At 37.0% G+C, this 19,006-nt stretch overlaps 2 protein-coding genes and 1 pseudogene across 5 annotated transcripts in view; 2 read left to right on the forward strand and 1 right to left on the reverse strand.

Annotated features, from left to right (window-relative positions):
- RUNX2 (RUNX family transcription factor 2) overlaps positions 1–19,006 on the reverse strand; it is a 359,432-nt gene that overhangs the window by 316,630 nt on the left and 23,796 nt on the right. The window lies entirely within an intron of this gene.
- Positions 1–19,006, forward strand: part of SUPT3H (SPT3 homolog, SAGA and STAGA complex component) — a 496,390-nt gene that overhangs the window by 15,399 nt on the left and 461,985 nt on the right. For all 3 annotated transcript variants that reach the window (XM_008262999.5, XM_008262998.5, XM_089333878.1), the window contains one exon: positions 1,462–1,562. In XM_008262999.5, coding sequence (XP_008261221.1) covers positions 1,462–1,562 — 101 coding nt within the window. The remainder of the gene's footprint in view (positions 1–1,461; positions 1,563–19,006) is intronic.
- Positions 9,573–9,670, forward strand: LOC127493292 (U2 spliceosomal RNA; annotated as a pseudogene).

The following is a 19,006-nucleotide window of genomic DNA, read 5'->3' on the forward strand; positions in this document are numbered from 1 at the left end:
TTCATTTGAGAGGCAGAGAGACAGCCAGCCAGAGAGAGCTAGCCTGTGTGTGTGCTAGAGAGGGAGAAAGAAAGTGAGCTGGCTTCATTGCTCACTCACATCCACTGACTCAATTCAGGTCTTCCACATGGTAACAGGGACTCCACCACTTGAGCCATCACCCTGGGAATCAGGAGCTGGGCTTAGGTACCAGGCACTCCCATATACGATGTGTGCATTCCAAGAGGCATCTTAACCACTAGGCCGGATCACAGGCCCTGTTGTACTTTTCTTTTCTTTTCTTTTTTTTTTTTTTTAAGATTTTATTTATTTACTTGAGAGGTAGAGTTACAGACAGAGGGAGAGGTAGAGAGAAAGGTCTTCCATCCACTGATTCACTCCCCAAATGTCTCCAACGGTGGCAGCTGGGCCAATCTGAAGCCAGGAGCTTCTTTTGGGGCTCCCATGTGAGTGCAGGGACCAAAGTGCCTGGGCCATCTTCTGCTTTCCTAGGCCATAAGCAGGGAGCTGGATCGCAAGAGGAGCAGCTGGGACACGAATGGGCACCACTATGGGGATGCCCAAGCCGTGGGCAGAGGATTAACCTACTGCGTCATAGCTCCGGCCCCCCGTATTTTTTAACTTTGTATTTTACAGTAGTGGCACTCTTTTTTAAAATGAAATCTTACGTGGGACTCTCATATTATGAAATAGAAAAATCATTATTGTTTTGGTGGTCAGATGAAGCAAGGGAGTATGTATGTTTGGGGGCCATTGTGAACTCCCTGAAGAGTCATTAATGAATCTTAGGGCTCCCTGAAACACATTTTGAACAATTAAGCTCTATTAAAGCATTTTAATGAATTTTTTTGTTATATTGCTTACTGCCAATTTATCAGTAAAGTGAATAGTTGATGTCTTAATTGAGCAGTCTTTTCTACCTTACTATTTCATTTTAATAATGAATATTTTTCAAGTATAAATAAATCAGACATATGCAAACCAAATAATCAGAAATTTCAAACTTTACTTCTTGATTTTATAATTGCTTACATTTTTAATACATTTTCTTATAGTTTAAAACAGTTTGTGGCCGGCACCGTGGCTCAATAGGCTAATCCTCCGCCTAGCGGCGCCGGCACACCAGGTTCTAGTCCCGGTCGGGGCACCAAATTCTTTCCCGGTTGCCCCTCTTCCAGTCCAGCTCTCTGCTGTGGCCCGGGAGTGCAGTGGAGGATGGCCCAAATGCTTGGGCCCTGCACTCGCAAGGGAGACCAGGAGAAGCACCTGGCTCCTGGCTACGGATCAGTGCAGTACGCTGGTTGCAGTGCGCCAGCCATAGCGGCCATTGTGGGGTGAACCAACAGAAAAAGGAAGACCTTTCTCTCTGTCTCTCTCTCACTGTCCACTCTGCCTGTTAAGAAAAAACAAAACAAACAAAAAAAACACAGTTTGTAAGCTTTATTTCTCCTTCTTATTTAGATGAATAGTACTGCAGCTAGCCCAATGTCTACTGCCACTTCAAATAGTGGAAGAAGTACAGGGAAGTCTATAAGCTTCGTGGCAGAATTACAGAGTATGATGTAAGTATATCTCTGCATGCTATTGCTGATACTGTTCATGTTGATGAAAGACAACAGAAATAACATTTATAAAACTTGAAAATATCTTGTACTTAAGTAGGAGAGGCAAATTGTTTAAAAATGCTACAGTGGTACTGTATTTGAAAAATGAGTATGAGTTCATCTTTATACAAAATGGAATAAATGATCATATATAAACATTAGATTTAATTATTACTTGCTCAAATTTATGGGTTGTTTATTGCTATTTTAGCTTTATATTTAGAAGATTTTGAAACTGATTATACTTGTTTTCTGGAATAGTTGAAATTTTTGGAGAAATTCTGTTTTTTTCAAATGTGATAATACTCTGTGAGCCTAATTCATTTTTTAGTTTTTATAATATTTGAAACTGCTGTTTATCATAATGTTGGGAAAAAGCTTAGATCTTTTAAACAACATACTTATTTAATCTTTGACAAATTGCAGAGGCCTTAAGATTTCTTTCCTAAGGCCCAATTCAGTTTGATTTCTGACTTCTTACATTGGGTGAGACTACATGTCTTAATTGATGAGGCAGCATATTTATTGGAAATGTCTATTGTTTCTTTACTGTTGGTTCAAGAGACAATCATTTACATGGGATGGGGAACACATTATATATTTTTTTCCTTTAGATACGTTATTCATGACTTCTCATGTAGTTTTGAAGAATATTTCTGTTGATGATTTACATGTCTTCTTGTGGGTGTTTACTGATACAGCCTTCATAATAGATTAACTCCACTATGTGATGATGATTATTTAAAGATAAAATGAGTTTGAACATATATCTATTAGTTGCTTGGTGAACATACTTTAAAGAGCCTTGAAAATGTTGAGGTCATAGGTTCTCAAACTTTATGGTCTCAAGATTCTTTTCGCCTTATTAAAGATCCTAAATGTGTGTTTATTTGGGTTATATCTATTAATATTTATTTTTCTACAGTTTAAGTTGAGAAATACAAAATTGCATTTATTTTAAAATTGATAAACCTAATATATTTCTCATAAAAATTATATTCTAAAATAAAAATTTGTAATACCTTTTGTTAGTTAAGATGGGAATAAAATAAACATAGTAATTTAGGAGCTGTAGGATGTGAATTTGTATTTTAAACTATGGAAATCTTAAGAATTTATACTTGTATATACTTTGATGGATTAGTTTTTTTTCACTATTAGCTTGGTGACTTTATGTGAAGAATCTCTTGTGTTGTGTTACTTATATTTAAAAATATTAAGCATATTTTATAATGTAAAGAAATTCTTGGTAGAGCTTACTTGAAGATTTAATTTGCATTTTTGAAATTTCTAATTTTGAATTTTTAACCCCTTAAAATTATAGAAGATAGAATAATGAACTCCATATACTCATCATCTAGCCTTAACTATAATTGTGTTTTACCAGTCTTACTTAACCTTTCTTCTTACTTTTTATTTTTCTTTCAATGAGTATTTTAAAGCAAATCTCACCACCTAATACCAAACTTTGAAGTATTTATTAAAACAATATATCTGTTAATAAAGAACAGGTAATCTATAGCAGAGGTCAGTAAAGCAAGGCTATGTACTTGCTTCCTATTTTTGTAAATAAAGTTTTATTTTGTTACAGCCATGCTTATTCACGTGTCTGTCATTTATTGCTGCTTTCATGCTACATGGCAGTTGAGTGTTTGTGACAATGACTATATGGGTTGTAAAGCTGAAAGTTTTATTATATGGCCCTTTATGAAAAAAGTTTTACCTCTGATTTTAAAACAAGCCTTTATAAGAAGCAAGGTGTAGAGCATAATTTTTTCTTTTGTCATTTGTACTTAGAAGTTTTACTTAATGCGTTTGATTGACCTTAGGCCATTTAAGAAAATTGAGTAAAAGTAAAAAAATAAAAAAAGTAAATTCAGCACTTTCTTATGAAATAGATTTGCAAACATCTTCCCAACTAATGTACCTAAGCTGGATTGAGAATGCAAAAGTTATTGTTGGCTCCAGCTCTGGAAGAAATGTACATTTTCCTTCTATTTTAGACTTCATAGAGAGGCCACTTCTAATAGTTACATTCATCATTTATAGTCTGGAGTTATTTTTTTCCTCTTATGAATTTCTTCACAGAAAGGAAAATGGGCTAATTTTGTGGCAGTCTTTTTTTTAATTTATTAATATTTTCTAGTGGTATAAAATTTTCAGCTCCTGATCATATAAAATGTGAATCAGTATACGTTTGATCCTTATCTATGTGCTCATTTCAAATGAGAAGTTGCAAACCTAAGCTGCTGTGTTAATTTTGTGTTGCAAGATTTTATTCTTGGAATCCCTATTTTATTGCTGCTGTTTCACTGTTTTTCTAAGCCTGTTTGTATTGCTGTGTTTCAATTCTATTAATGAATTATTTTCTTCTTGCATCTCTGCCTTCCAACTGTATTGTAGTGTTATTTCTGGGGAATGATTTCACTGAAATGTATCTAGTTTTTGTCGCTCCCCCTCTTCATGGAGGAACGACATAGGACCCTGCGCTGTTCTTTCGTCTGCTCGGCCCTCCCCGGGTTTGCTGCTGGTTCTTCCCGGGTTGGCTACTATCCCTTCCACCTCCGTGGAAGGGCAGTTCCCCCTGGCCGCTTTCCCCACTTCCGCAGGGGAGCGGCACACCGCCGGCCGGCTCTTCTCGGGGGCTGCACAGGTGTTCCCCTTAGATGTTCCCCATAGATGTTCCTGGTGCATGCTGTCTCTCTCCTCCTTTATAGTCCTCCTCCGCCAATCCTAACTCGGCTGCCCACACGCCGAGTACGCTGCTCTCCTCCAATCAATAGCAAGTCCTACAGTTTATTAGTTGAACTGGAGGCAGCTGTGCGGAAGCTGTTTACTTCTCTCCCAGCGCCATATTGTGGGAGAGCAGATGCATAGAATAAGTCTTAATTCCAGTAACTCAGTCTAGTCCGGATTGCTCCCCACAGTTTTCAAGCACAAATGAAATTATCATGATCTGCTAGTAAGTATAGAACAGGCAGCAAGTCTCTACCATTAGAGCTTTGAGAAAATTACCCTGTTTAAATTTGGGTAGTAGATACCACCAGTGAAGCATTCTTTAGCAAATGCTTCCACAGATGTTAAGTAAAGAATTAGTATTCAAACAGTTGTTAGTGGGTTGGGGTGACAGTAGCTGTCCCTTATCCACTGCATATAACAGCAGATTTGCTCTGTGCTACTTATCACAGCTCTTTAACAAATCACCTGGTTTGGAAGGGTCTAGAGACTTCATTTTTAACTTACAGAACTCAAGCAAGACTGTAAATTCACAAATCATTTAGTCCACACTGCTGGTATTTTAACAGACTTAAGAATTTTAATTTAAATGTACTTTAAGGGTCCTCATTGGACTCGCCCATGTTTTACTGTTGATACCTTGCCTTGTTGTGTTGCAGTTTTTCAGGTTTACAGGCCCAGAGATGATGATGCCAGGTTTCACTGCTTAGTAGCATTTAGTAACTCTAATGTGACCAAATTTTAACAAAAAAAGATTTGGTTTGCATGTAACTTACTTAAATAAGAGTTATAAAAATTAAAATTTTATTCTTACTTAAAAAGCCACAGATAAAATTTTAATTCATTCTTCCCATGTAGTAAAATGTACTCTTAATTGTATGGTTCTACAAAAAAAATTTTTTTAAGATCAAAATTTATTGACTCTTTTTTTATATGGCAGGACCTAAATGCTTTCAGAAAGCACCATGCTAGCAGTAGAGAAAAGGGTAAAGAGAGAAATAATGTCATGAAATAGGATGCAGAAAATTTCCTTGGTAGGGAGGGAGAGGTGAACCCTTTCAAGGGTAAGCTTCCTAACTTCAAGTCTGACTTTCTGACTGCTTTCTGGAATGGCTAGTAAGTATTCTGTGAGTATGTCCAAGACTGAACCGGTAATTTTCTGAGTAAGATTTTCTGCTGCTTGGAAGAGTTTTTGGGGTAATTAAGACCAACTCTTTACCCATTGCTGCACTAGACTAGAGTGTTATTATATATTTGAAAGATATCTTTTGGCTATTATTGACTTAGTGTTATAAAACTTTGAGCTGTGAGAGAATATGTTCCTATTTAACTTACTATGGCTATAAAAAGTCCTACTGTGTACATATCTGAATTAATGATAGATAATCAGGTTTTTAAACAGACATAGTGTTCCTTGAAATGTGTGTATTTAAGTTTTTCAGGAACCTGGAAGAAAAAGAAAATTCTGAAGGTAAATAGTGCTAACATACTTATAATTCCAAAGATGCCTTAATAATGCCAGTGATGATGATGAGTGGTTATATAGCACATACTGTGTTCAGCCTGTCTCCTGAGTATTTCCATATGCTATTTCATGCAGTCCTCACACCCTGTTAGGGTAGATACTGTTGTTCCCTTTTTTAGATGAAGGAATTGATACACAAAGGTTGAGTAATACCAAATATTACCCTAAAATCAGTACTGGATTTATACCAGGAAGTCAGACAACTTGTGCATCTGTGCTGTTCGCACTTACGCTAAACTGTATTTCAGTTAATATGATTTTTAGTTTTATTTATAAAATTTAGTTTATAAGTAAACCTTCACCGGTTCATTTGTGTAATGCAGTGATAATGTGAAAAGTAAATAACTGTTCAGGTAATTACCTAGTTGTTACTAAAGAGGCTAATTTTTATAAGATGTATTCGTTTAAATAGGCATTTTTGGGGCCGGTGCTGTGGCTCACTAGGCTAATCCTCCGCCTAGCGGCGCCGGCACACCGGGTTCTAGTCCCGGTCGGGGCGCCGGATTCTGTCCTGGTTGCCCCTCTTCCAGGCCAGCTCTCTGCTGTGGCCAGGGAGTGCAGTGGAGGATGGCCCAGGTGCTTGGGCCCTGCACCCCATGGGAGACCAGGAAAAGCACCTGGCTCCTGCCATTGGATCAGCGCGGTGCGCCGGCCGCGGCGGCCATTGGAGGGTGAACCAATGGCAAAGGAAGACCTTTCTCTCTCTCTCTCTCACTGTCCACTCTGCCTGTCAAAAAAAAAAAAAAAAAAAAAGGCATTTTTGTACAATTGTAGTGTTTGTTTCAGTTGCCTCTAACCACTAACTCTTTTCCAGCAAGGATATGTCAGTAACCAACAGAAAATATAACTTTCATAGAACTTAAATATTTATATATTCCTTACTATATGTCATACTGTGCTGCTATTACCATTTGGTATATAAATATGGCCGCATTGTTTTATTGAATATTTACTTATTTTTAATTTTTATTTGAGAAAGAGCTCCCTGATTCATTCCCCAAGTGCCCCTAATGGACATTCCTGTTTCCCCATTCCCCTGACAGAGGCTGGAAGCTAGGAGCTCAATCCAAGTCATTTCTCGCATGGATGTCAGGAACCCAATCCCTTGGGCCATTCTCTTTGTTCCTCAGGATCTGCATCAGCGGGAAGCTCAATGCAAGAGCTGCAACCTTGAATAGAAACTAGGCACTTCCCATGCAGGATGTGGGCCTCTTAACCACAAGGCCAGATGGCACAGAATATTTAGATATCTCTCTCCTGTCCACTGGCTCACTCTCCAGATGCCTTCAGTGGAAGAGCTAGACCAGACTAAAGCCAGGAGCCAGGAACTCAGTCTGGGTCTTCCACCTGGGTGGCAGAAAGATAACTCCATGAACCATCACTGCTGCCTCCTAAGATGTGCATTAGCTGGGATTTGAACCCAGGCACTTCATATAGGATGCAACTGTCCCAAGTGGTATCTTAACTGTTCTGCCAAATGCCCACTCCCCTAAAGTGTAATTTTAGAAAAGAATAGAATAAGCCTTTTTGATTTGACTATTGATTCTAAAGTCTCATGACAATTTTTAAGTGTGGCAAAGTGCAGTTGTGATTCTCTCTAAATTAGAGTCTGATAAATGGTTTTAGATTATTGCAAAGAAATGGGAATTGATGTGTTCACATATATATTAATATTTGTGTATATGTTTTTAACATATCAAAGTGTGCTAACATCTATATATTGATATATGTATGCCATTTTTTATGAATATATCTTTTTCAGATACATCTCTGTAGATACTTTAAAAAAAATCTTAAAACATCATAGGCCCTTAAAAAATGTTATTGTAGTCATTAGAAGGTTTTCCAACTGGCACAACATTTTTCCCAAGGACAGAATAAACAGAGTTCAAAAGCTACTTTCCTAGAGAAGAATAGTAAGAACTAATCCTGAATCTTATCTTTGTCTGATGGCTTGCTTCTTCCTTTACTTTTCATGGTTTTCTGACTTACAGCAACTGCATTGTGACTGGTTTTTGCCCTGGCTGGAAGATTATTAATAGCCTTTTGTGGCTTTCTCACCATTCCTGGATAACACTGATTGGTAGTGTGTGCTTAGTAGGGAAAAAGGAGTAAATCAAATGTTTTTGAGCTGTCCTGGCAATCAGAATTTATTTATGAAACAAAAATCACATTCTTTTTGTCTGGAATTACTCTCTGAAGAGTCAGACTTGGAGTCCAACCCATTTCTAAATGAAGTGCTAACTGTATTGTGCCTCTTCTTCAAACCTAGAACTTTAGTTTATCAGTGTTCTTTATTTACCTCTAATGTCAACAGAGATAGTGGTTATTTTTAATAGCCAATAAAATATCACTAATCTGGAATTTGTAGTAAATATAAATATTTAAAAATATTTTACAAAGAAAAATAAGTACTTTTTTTAATAATCACAATTTATTTGTGATTATGGTAGCATGATACAGTGGAAAGGATTGTAGACTTGGAGCCAGAAGATCCTAGTTCACTTCTGTATTAGTGGATTTTCCATGCTAATAACAAATACCCTTGGCTTCCTCCAATAAAAAATCCTGGAAATGTTATGGGTAGGGGAATTGTTGTTTTAACATTTTATTCTAAATGAAGTGTTTTTATAATTCCTTATTACAGAAGTAGTTCATATTATTTTCTAGAAAAAAAAATCAGAATGCACAGGAAGGTTATAAGAAACACCTTTAAACATGGAGAGTGAAAATGCTGTTAGTGCTTTAGCATTAATCCTTCCAGTTCCTTTCCAATGCATTAAAACAAAAACAAAAACCCAGAAGCCTAAATTTTAATTACTATTGTATAACCGGGGTTTTTACTTAATATGTAGTAAGACTTTTCCAGGTTGAAAAATATGCATAATCTTTATAGCTGCAATAATTACTATTCTATTATGATTAAAGAGGTATTTATAATTAAGAGGGATGAGAGGTCTGGGAGCCCTCTCACACAGTGGCAGGGCCCCAACTTCTTCAACACATCATCTGCTGCCTTTCAGGATGCACAAGTAGGAAGCTGGGAGTGGAGCACTCCAGTATGGGATCTGGTGTCTCAATCTGCATCTTAACTGCTTTTCCAAATTGCCCCCTCCCCCCTGCATTTGTTTGTTTATTTTTTTCTTCTTTTTTTTGGGGGGGGGTATTTTTATGACCTTTCCTGAAAGTTTTAGTGAGTTTTAATCCCGCCAGTGGTCTATGAGGGAACTTCAAAAAGTTGGTGGAAAATGGAATTAAGAGATAAGTTTAGGGGCCAGCACAGTGGGTAAAAGCTGCCACCTGCAACGCTGGCATCCCATATGGGCACCAGTAGTTGGGTAGTTGTACTTCCAATCCAGCTCTCTGCTAATGGCCTGGGAAAAGCAGTGGAAAATAACCCAAGTATTGGGAGACCCAGATGAAGTGTCCGGCCATTGCTGCCGTTTGGTGAGTGAACCAGCAAATATAAGATCTTTGTCTCTCCCTCTCTCTCTGTAACTCTGACTTTCAAATAAAAAAGTAATTTTTTAAAGATAAGAATAGTTTAGTGAAAAAAATTTTTGAAATTCATGTATGTGTTTTTCATAATATATATCTTCCAGGAAATATTTAAAGACCCCATGTAATGCTTTGACAATATTAAGTAATGTATGTTTTTTAGTGTGTTAGATTTGTTTTTCATTTAGTTTTTAAAGGTAATACATTTAATCGCTTCTCGGCCTTTTGGCTAAGATCAAGTGTAGTAAAGGTAATACATTTACATACTTAAAAAATAGTTATACAGCAAATAGTTCTGCTACCCATTTTGCCTACTTTCCTTCCTTTGAGTAACAACTTTTATTCTTTCTTGGGTATTTTTCCAGAGTTTGTCCATCCACATGTAAACAAGTGCATTTGTGAACTTTTTCCTTATTCTGTAGACATTCTTCTGTACTGGTTTTAACCTTTTATGAAGTGATGCATCATATAGAGACTGTGTGTTTGTGTAATTTAAAGTGTAGAGTTTTGTAGTTGCTGTTTGATTAATTCAGGAAGCCCTAAAAACAGAGAAACCCCTTGTTATTCAAGGAAACTGAGACAGCTACTAAATGAGATACTTACATTACAAGAGGTAATAAGACCCTTTTGCAGATAAGGAAAAGAAGAACTTAAAAACAATCTTTAACCCTTACCAAAAGAGACACTTTAGGATGTCTGTATGTATCTGAGTTAATTATTTAAAAAGTTTTTAGAAGATTTTAGACATTACTGTGGTTTTTTGATACCTGTCTCCCCCAATTAATGTGAACAACTTTCTATGTTATGACACTTCTTTATTTCAGTGTAGGAATATCTTTTTAAGTTATTAGTTGAGCCATTATTTCTAGTTTTCTACTATTAACTAAAACTGATGTAGTGAAATTTTGATACTTATTACCTTAAAGTCTTAACATTTTTGAGTCTAAAATCTCTTTTGTTGCTAATGTTCTAATTTTTCCTCCAGGAAATTTGAACTGATTTACTTACATTCCTATCAGGTTTGGAAAGCACCTCCTTCCAACTCTCTTTGACAATTTAATAGTAGTAGAAACGCTGTGTTGTTTTACAGCTTTTCTTGGACTAACTGATCATACAAATGTTTTAGCAATTTGTATTTCTTCTTTTGTGGTAGTCTTTTTGTGTTCTCACTGCATTTTTACCAAGTTTCTATTTTTTTCTTTTCTTTTTTTTTTAATTAAGGGCCTTTAATGTATTAAAGGCGTTGACCCTTTGTTGATCATATTTGGCATTCTTCTACCCCTCCGTCAATCTTTTGGTTTTCTTAAGGTTTGTTTATAGTGATTTTTTTTTTTTTTTTTTTTTGACAGGCAGAGTGGATAGTGAGAGAGAGAGACAGAGAGAAAGGTCTTCCTTTAGCCGATGGTTCACCCTCCAATGGCCGCCGCGGCCGGCGCGCTGTGGCCGGCGCACCGCGCTGATCTGAAGGCAGGAACCAGGTGCTTCTCCTGGTCTCCCATGGGGTGCAGGGCCTAAGCACTTGGGCCATCCTCCACTGCACTCCCTGGCCACAGCAGAGAGCTGGCCTGGAAGAGGGGCAACTGGGACAGAATCCAGCGCCCCAACCAGGACTAGAACCTGGGGTGCTGGCACCAGTAGGTGGAAGATTAGCCTATTGAGCCGCGGCGCCGGCCTGTTTATAGTGATTTTTAAAAACTATATGAACTGTGTGAGTTTTCATTTTTAAATGTAGCTTCATCAGTCATATATCTTAGTGCTTCTGCCTTTGACAGAAAGTCTCAACCTCTGTTTTGACACATATATCCATGTTCTTATATTTCAGGTTTTTAACTTCCGAATTTAATATTTAATCCATTTTTATATGATATTAGAGAGGGTTCAAAGTTAAAGCAATTTTATTTCAAATTGATTTGCCAGTGGTCATACACTATAAATTATATAACCCTTCCTTTCTATTTAGAATTGAAATGCTGCCTTTATGAAATAATAAATTATTAATTACTTTTCACTTTCTGCTTTGTTTTGTTGAATTGTCTATGCCTTTGCCAGTACTGCATTATTTTAGTTATTATAGTTTCTTAATATGTTTTAATATTTGGTATTATTGTTCATGTCCCTCTGCATAACTTTTCTTTTGAAAATATTTCTGGACTCTTCCTATTTTTATTCTTCCAGATGAATTTTTAGGAATCATTTCATCAAGCTCCAAAACAAATTCTAACTGCACATTTAAGCAGTTTCATTTTTCTTTTCTTTTTATACTATTTACTGTATTCTCAGATTTCAGACATTGGTTTGTGTGATTCATATTACTTTTAAAGTTGATTAATGAAGTAATTTTACATTTAGAAAGTTTATTTGAAAGAACTCTGGATAGAACAGCAAAAACAACTGACTAATGAGTGGGTTGGTTAGCTAGTGTATGATTAGAGACTCTGAAGAACTTCTCAGTTTTCTTTAATATTTATGTTTCTTGTTTAAATGTAGAATTGTGCTGTGACTGCATTATGTAAAAATCAAACTAGTCCCTTAATTTGAAATTATTGTCTTTATTTTTGAATGGTGAACATGGTTGGAAATTAAAGGGCAGTTTAATTTTTAAAATAGATATATAAAACTGCATTTTTACTAATGGAATTATATACAAGGTTGTCTATATCATAATTCATAGAAAATAAATATATTGGTACATTCTTTTATAAACACATGAGGATAATTTAAGTGATCAAATGAGTCTTATTTTGACCATGTTAATGAAAATGTTTCCACAATAGGTAATGACAGTGTATGAAAAAATGCACATAGAATACCAACTACAGTTGTAATAGTAATGCTCTCAGGCACCATAGAGGCATACAGTGTGCTCTGTTCCAGTGATAAATTGTCTTTTTTTGACATTTTATTTCAATTGATATATTTATTTGTATAGTTTTATTCTTTCTGTCTTCTCGGCACCTTATAATATATGCATATATATATATATTTAGTTTGCTTAATGCTTCAGCCGTGTTTCACTCCTCCTCCCCCCGCCCCCCTTTGAATAGACTAGTAACCAAATTTATTAGATTTGTGTCTAAATTAAGAGCTCATCAACTATGAAAACCTATACACTTTCTGTTCTGCAAAAATAGTTTAATTTCTGGTGCATAAGCTTAGTATTGAGAGTTGAGTGGCACATTTTTCAGTTCGGAATTTTGAATGTATTTTCAAAGGCTGAAATTGTTAGGTAGCAAGTCAAAGTTTATTTCCAACTCAAGATCAAATTTCATTTCTCAGATAATGTTAGGGTTTGTACCAGATTGCTGGGTGAGTTCAGTGCACACTTTTTGTCTTTCACCTATTAAAAAACGTCTGAAGTAATACTGATTTTTTTTAGCTATGCCTAATTATCCTTCACACCATTTTGAAGGAGTCGGCAGGGCCCCTGGGTGAAGAGGGTGGAGGAAGTGGCATAAATAAGAAGTAAGGAAGTTTGTAGAGAATAGTGAGGAGTTAATGAGAAGTGTGCTTAGTGTGATTTAGATGGTCAGGACTCAGCTTTAAGCTTAGGAAGATTATGTAATTTTCTAGAGTAGTGCTGAGCTGATAAGCACAGGACTGGGAAACAAAGATGATTGGGTTGATATGGAAATTAGAAGGGCAGTAGTGGCAGAAGGAGACTGAAATTAGAGGTGTGTTGGAGGTTCTGACATTGAGCCTAGGCTGGGTTGGGAAGTAAGGTATAGCAAGTAGGAAGCAGTTGACAACTTGAAGAATGTGATTTCTACAAATAAAAATTAGGTGGGAGCAATTTGAGCTAGAGAAATAGAAAATGTATCACAAAGTAGATGCGCCAGTTTGGACATCTCATTCTTTTGGAAGTCTTCCATGACCTCTTTGGTTTTCATCAACTTTCTTTGTGCTGTGTCACTTTCTACTGCTCTTACGACAGTCCCCATTTTATTGTTTTACAGTGTTTGTCTTTCTGTTTTTAATCCACTGTGAGCTTCTTGATTATAGAGATTGTTTACATTTTCCTGTTTTACAGTACTTGGTGTCTAGTAGGTGTGGAATTTTATAGAATAAATAGGAAGTTGAGATCATAGTGGGATTTTGTTTAGGAAGCCAACCTCTGTGAGTGTGGCTGGAGTTGAAAAGAGGTTAAAAGTCTGCAAAAATATAACTAGTAAATATGGGTATGGATAATCTATTTTCATACTATATTCTCCATATTAGAAATTCAAATTACTGTTTTATTTTGGTCATCCTCTAATTTTTAAAGGCTTTGAATATTTTCATATCCTGCCGCAGGTATTTATTTTGTTTCCTTATTAACTTTAGGAATGAAATTTAACCATCCCCATTATTTTGTTGTAATAATTTTGGTTTCTTCTTCATCTTAGCTGTCTGGAAAACATTTTTAGGTGTATTTAGATTTAGAGTGTCTTGAAGCTTTTATTATTTCCTTAGAAAGTAATATATGTATATGTATAGATAATATAAATAGTCTATGGAAGGTAGGATGACCTAATAGGGTTATGCAAATACGGGTGAATCTTATTTGTTTTAAAATATTTCTCTGAGGTATTTATTATTTATGAAGTCCAAATAACAGTATTCCTCTGTTAGACTCTGTTGTGTGTGGATTGAATCAGATTATGCAGATTATTTACATAGTCAATTGGTAGATGTTCATTGCAAATCTATGCCTTTTTTTAAGTTAGTTGGGCATTGTTGGATTCCAGATAGAATTGATGTCAGCCCCCCAAAAAATGCTGATGAAGATGCAGAGAAAAAGAACTCTTTCTCTCTCTCTCTACACACACACACACACACACACAAATACACACAAATACACAGCTATTACTATAAATACTATAGAGATTCCTCAAACATCAAGAAATAGAACTTCCATTTGATGCAGCAGAGCCATCACTGAATAGGTATCTAAAGGACATGAAATAAGTATGTCAAAGAGGAAATCTTCAATATCACTTTTATGGCAGCACTATTTACAATAGCCAAGATACAGAATCAACCTAAATCCATCAATGAATAAATGGATAAGGAAAATGTGATATAATCTCACACACAATGAAATATTAGTCAGTCATAAAAAAGAATGAAATTCTGTCATATGCAATGACATTGATAGAACTGGAGGGTATTATGTTAAGCCCTTATTAGTCAGGCTCAGAAAGACAAATACTACACATTCTTATGTATCTGTGGAACCTAAAATGTTGATCTCCTGGAATAACAGAACACTATTAACCAGAGCCTAAGAAGGGTGTGGGGGAGGGGATATGGAGGAATGATGATTAATGGGTACCAGGGTACACCTGGGTGGGAGGAATAACTTCTAATATTCTGTGGCACAACGGAGTAAATATGTTTAGCAATAACATTGAATATTTCAAAATAGCTAATAGAGAGGATTTTAAATGTTCCCAGCACAACGAAATCAATATCTGATCTGACCATTACACAATATCAATATCTCATCTGATCATTACACAATGTATACATATATTGAAAAGTCACACTGTACTCCTTAAATATGTACAATTACTATGTGTCAATTAAAAATTAAAAGATCTTTTAAAGGATTAAAAAAAGAATTAATGTCAGCATATTTTTTTGTGGGGCCACCTAATTGTCTTCATTTAGAAACAGAACAGTGTGTTTGGGTAATGTTAGGTAGAATGGAAAATCTGAGTCTTTAGTAATTATTTAGGTCAGTCTTGTTATTTACTCATGAAGAAATGAAGCAGCGGAGAGGTGAAGAGATTTGCTGTAGCATGTGTACTTCATTAGTTATGGACTCAGGACCATATACGCAGTCTTCTGAATGACAAGCAAGTGTACTTTCCCAGTATCTCTTTGCCATAAATTAGTGTTAATTTGGCTGGTTCTTCCTTATTCTTTATTTCTAAAAAACTGCAAGCACTTAATTCTTTACTTTTTATATTTGAGATGTCACTATAATATTAATGGGTAAGGTATATATTACTGGAAGTGTTTTTATTAAATCAAACAATTTTTTAAACCAATTTTTTTTAAATGTGTCTTAGATTCTGTGATCAGCTATTCTGAGTATGTAGACTTAAAACTATTCTGTATGGGGCCAGCGCGGTGGTGCAGTGGGTTAGCGCCCTGGCCTGAAGCGCTGGCATCCCATATGGGTGCCGGTTCGAGTCCTGACTGCTCCATTTCATATCCAGCTCTCTGTTATGGCCTGGGAAAGCAGTGGATGATGGCCCAAGTGGTTGGGCCCCTGCACCCACGTGGGAGACCTGGAGGAAGCTCCTGGCTCCTGGCTCCTGGCTCCTTGCTTTGGATCGGCACAGCTCCGGCCGTTGCAGCCAATTGGGGAGTGAACCAGTGGATGGAAGACCTCTCTTTCTCTCTCTCTGTCTCTGTGTAACTCTGACTTTCAGATAAATAAAAATAAAAATAAATCTTTAAAAAACTGTACCTGGCCGGCGACACGGCTCACTTGGCTAATCTTCCGCAAACAGTGCTGGCACCCCGGGTTCTAGTCCCGGTTGGGGCACCAGATTCTGTCCCAGTTGCTTCTCTTCCAGTCCAGCTCTCTGCTATGGCTTGGGAAGGCAGTGGAGGATGGCCCAAGTGCTTGGGCCCTGCACCCTCATGGGAGACCAGGAGGAAGCACCTGGCTCCTGGCTTCGGATCGGTGCAGCGCGCCGGCTGTAGCAGCTATTTGGGGGGTGAACCAACAGAAGGAAGACCTTTCTCTCTGTCTCTCTCTCTCTCTCTCACTGTCTAACTCTGCCTGTCAAAAACAAACAAACAAACAAACAAAAAACTGTACTGGGGTATCTTAAATTTCCTACTTATTTATCTGACAAAAATAACTATCCTTTAAATTTTTTGTTGCTTTCATGTTTCATAAGTTTCTTTAAACACTTAGGGATATAATTATGACATTTTAGCAGCCAGACATTATTTTTACAAATTATTCTTTGCTGTGAAATTGGTTTTTTTTCCTCATTTTTATTTCTGTTTTTAATTTGAGAGAGACACAGAGAAGTAGAGGCAGAGTTAGAGCTTCCATCTATTGGTTTACTCGCCAGTTGCCTGTAACAGCTAGACTGTGCTGAAGCTGAGAGCCTGGAACTGAGTCCCAGCTTCTACATGCATGGCAGGGACCCATCCAGTTGAACCATCACCTGCTGCCTCCTAGGATCTGCATTAACAGGAAGTTGGAATCAGGAGCCAGAAGCTGGAATCCAACCCAGGCACCCAGATAGGAGATGTGGCCAAGTGATAGGTAAAATGCTCACTCCTTCCCTCTTATTTTTTCTTCTCATTTCAACTCAACATTAAGTTTAAAACAGTGCTACTCAGCTTAGCCAGTTTGAACTGTTTGTCTTCTGTGAGATAAGTAGCTTGAGCCAGAATGTAGATCAATTCCCTACTTCATTAGTTATGTGTACTTCATTAGTTATGGACTCAGGACCATATACCCAGTCTTCTGAATGACAAGCAAGTGTACTTTCCCAGTATCTCTTTGCCATAAATTAGTGTTAATTTGGCTGGTTCTTCCTTATTCTTTATTTCTAAAAAACTGCAAGCACTTAATTCTGATAGTTTTCCTGTGATAAAACTGGAATTAAGCAGTATGTGTTAGAATCACCTACTGCTGTTGATTTACATTCTGGTACATATTCTTTATACGTATCTCATTGTGGACTTGTAACAAATAGTTCTTTGAATAGCACTTGTTGGATGACCACATTTGGTGTAGAGAATTATTGAATACTAATGCTTTTTGCTTATTCACTCATACCTATTGAATCCTTATTGTATGGTCAACATTGTTCTAAGCTCTGGAGATACAGGAGCAAATAAAACAAACAAGTATCATGGAACTTACTATTAGATATACCATTATTATTTCTCATTTCCCAGAAAACTATTTTTATAGTAAACTATACACCTTTGTTTTTTTGAAGGGAGAGGGAGGGAGGGAAGAAGAGAGAGATCATCCAACCAGGGGTTCACTCTGCAGATGGCTGCAAAAACTGGGGCTGGGCCAGGCCCAAGCCAGGAGCCAGGAACTCTATCCTGGTATCTTACATGAGTGGCAGGGACCCAATTATTTGGACCATCATCTGCTGCCTTTCCAGGCACATTATTAACAGGAAACTGGGGTGGAAGTGGAGCAGCCAGGATTTAAACCAGCATTCTGAAATGTGATGTTGGCATCCCAAGCAGCAACTTAACCCCCTGTGCCAAAGTGCTGGCCCTGTAAAATGTTTTCTTTCAGTTCAAAGTCTCGTGCACTAGAGCTATTTGACTTAATTATATATACATTTATGTATCATGGCAATACTACTTGTTTTAACGTTAATTTATTTCAAAGTGCAATAGAGGGAGGAAGAGAGAAAGAGAGAGAGAGAGAGAGAGAGAGACAGAGATCTTTCATCTGTTGGTTCATTCCCTGAATGCCTGCAACAGCCTGGACTTTTGGAGCCCAGAACTCCCTCCAGGTCTCCTACTTGGTGATGACAGGGACCCCAGGTACTTGAGAACATCATATGCTGCCTCCCAGGCTGCTCATTAAGTTAGAACCAGAAACAGAGCTTGGATTTGATCCCAGTCACTATAATGTGGGATGCAGGCATCTCAAGTGGTGGCTTAACCTGCTGCACCATAACGCCTGTCCCCTACTTTAAAAAAATAAAAAGAGGTTTTTTTTTTTTAACATATTATTTTATTTATTTTTGAAAGGGAGAGAGAGTTCTTCCATCACTGGCTAATTCCCCAAATGCCCAGAACAACTGGGGCTGGCCCAGGCCAAAGCCAAGAGCCTGGAACTCAATCTGGGTCTCCCAAATGGGTGGCAGGGATCCAAATACTTGAGTCATCACTTGCTGCCTCCTGCCTCTCAGGGTGTGCATAAGCCGGAAGCTGGAATTGGAAGCAGAGTTGGGATTCAGTCACAGGTACTCTCAAATGAGATGCAGGCATCTCAACCTCTACACAAACAGCTGCCCCAGCAATACTACTTTTACATTTTTTTCTTAAGTCATTTTGTTTTTCTCTTGTGTCTTATAAAACCTTTGAAAACAGTAATTATAGATTAGAGTCACCATTTAGTTTTACTTGAAATTAGTTTTTGTGAAAGAAGAGTTTTGTTTTTTAAGGAGTTGTAGAAGGAATTAATTTCCAATGAAAGAACAATGGACAACATGAATTGATTGTGCAGCAGATGCAGTAGTATATGAAACAGTCATTGCTTGGTTGTCTTGTGTTACTGATAGATGAACTATTAGAGTATTTTAGAGCTTATAATGAAATATTAAAATTTTAATGTTGAAATATAAAGACTGGCAAATTAAAATAAAGAAAACCAGTGAAACAAACTATGGTTAATAAAAAGACTTCTAATGCAGTCGTTCCCAGATCTCTTAAGACTGTTGTGCCTTGCCTCTAGGCTTTCTGGCAAATCCAAGGTGAACCCAATAATTTGCATTTTTTAGTAAATTACCAGGTGACGCTAATGATCCTGGGATCACACTTTGAGAGCCAGTGCTACAATGTTATCTAGCAGCAGCTCCCTAATTTCAATAAATGGTTGATTTGATCATGATTGGAGCAGATAGTGATTTGAAGAAAACTCAGTAGGATAGTAAAA

The sequence above is a fragment of the Oryctolagus cuniculus genome, chromosome 5, assembly GCF_051225735.1.
Source record: "Oryctolagus cuniculus isolate XC-2025 breed Fujian yellow rabbit chromosome 5, ASM5122573v1, whole genome shotgun sequence".
In the NCBI taxonomy this organism is placed as follows: Eukaryota; Metazoa; Chordata; class Mammalia; order Lagomorpha; family Leporidae; genus Oryctolagus; species Oryctolagus cuniculus.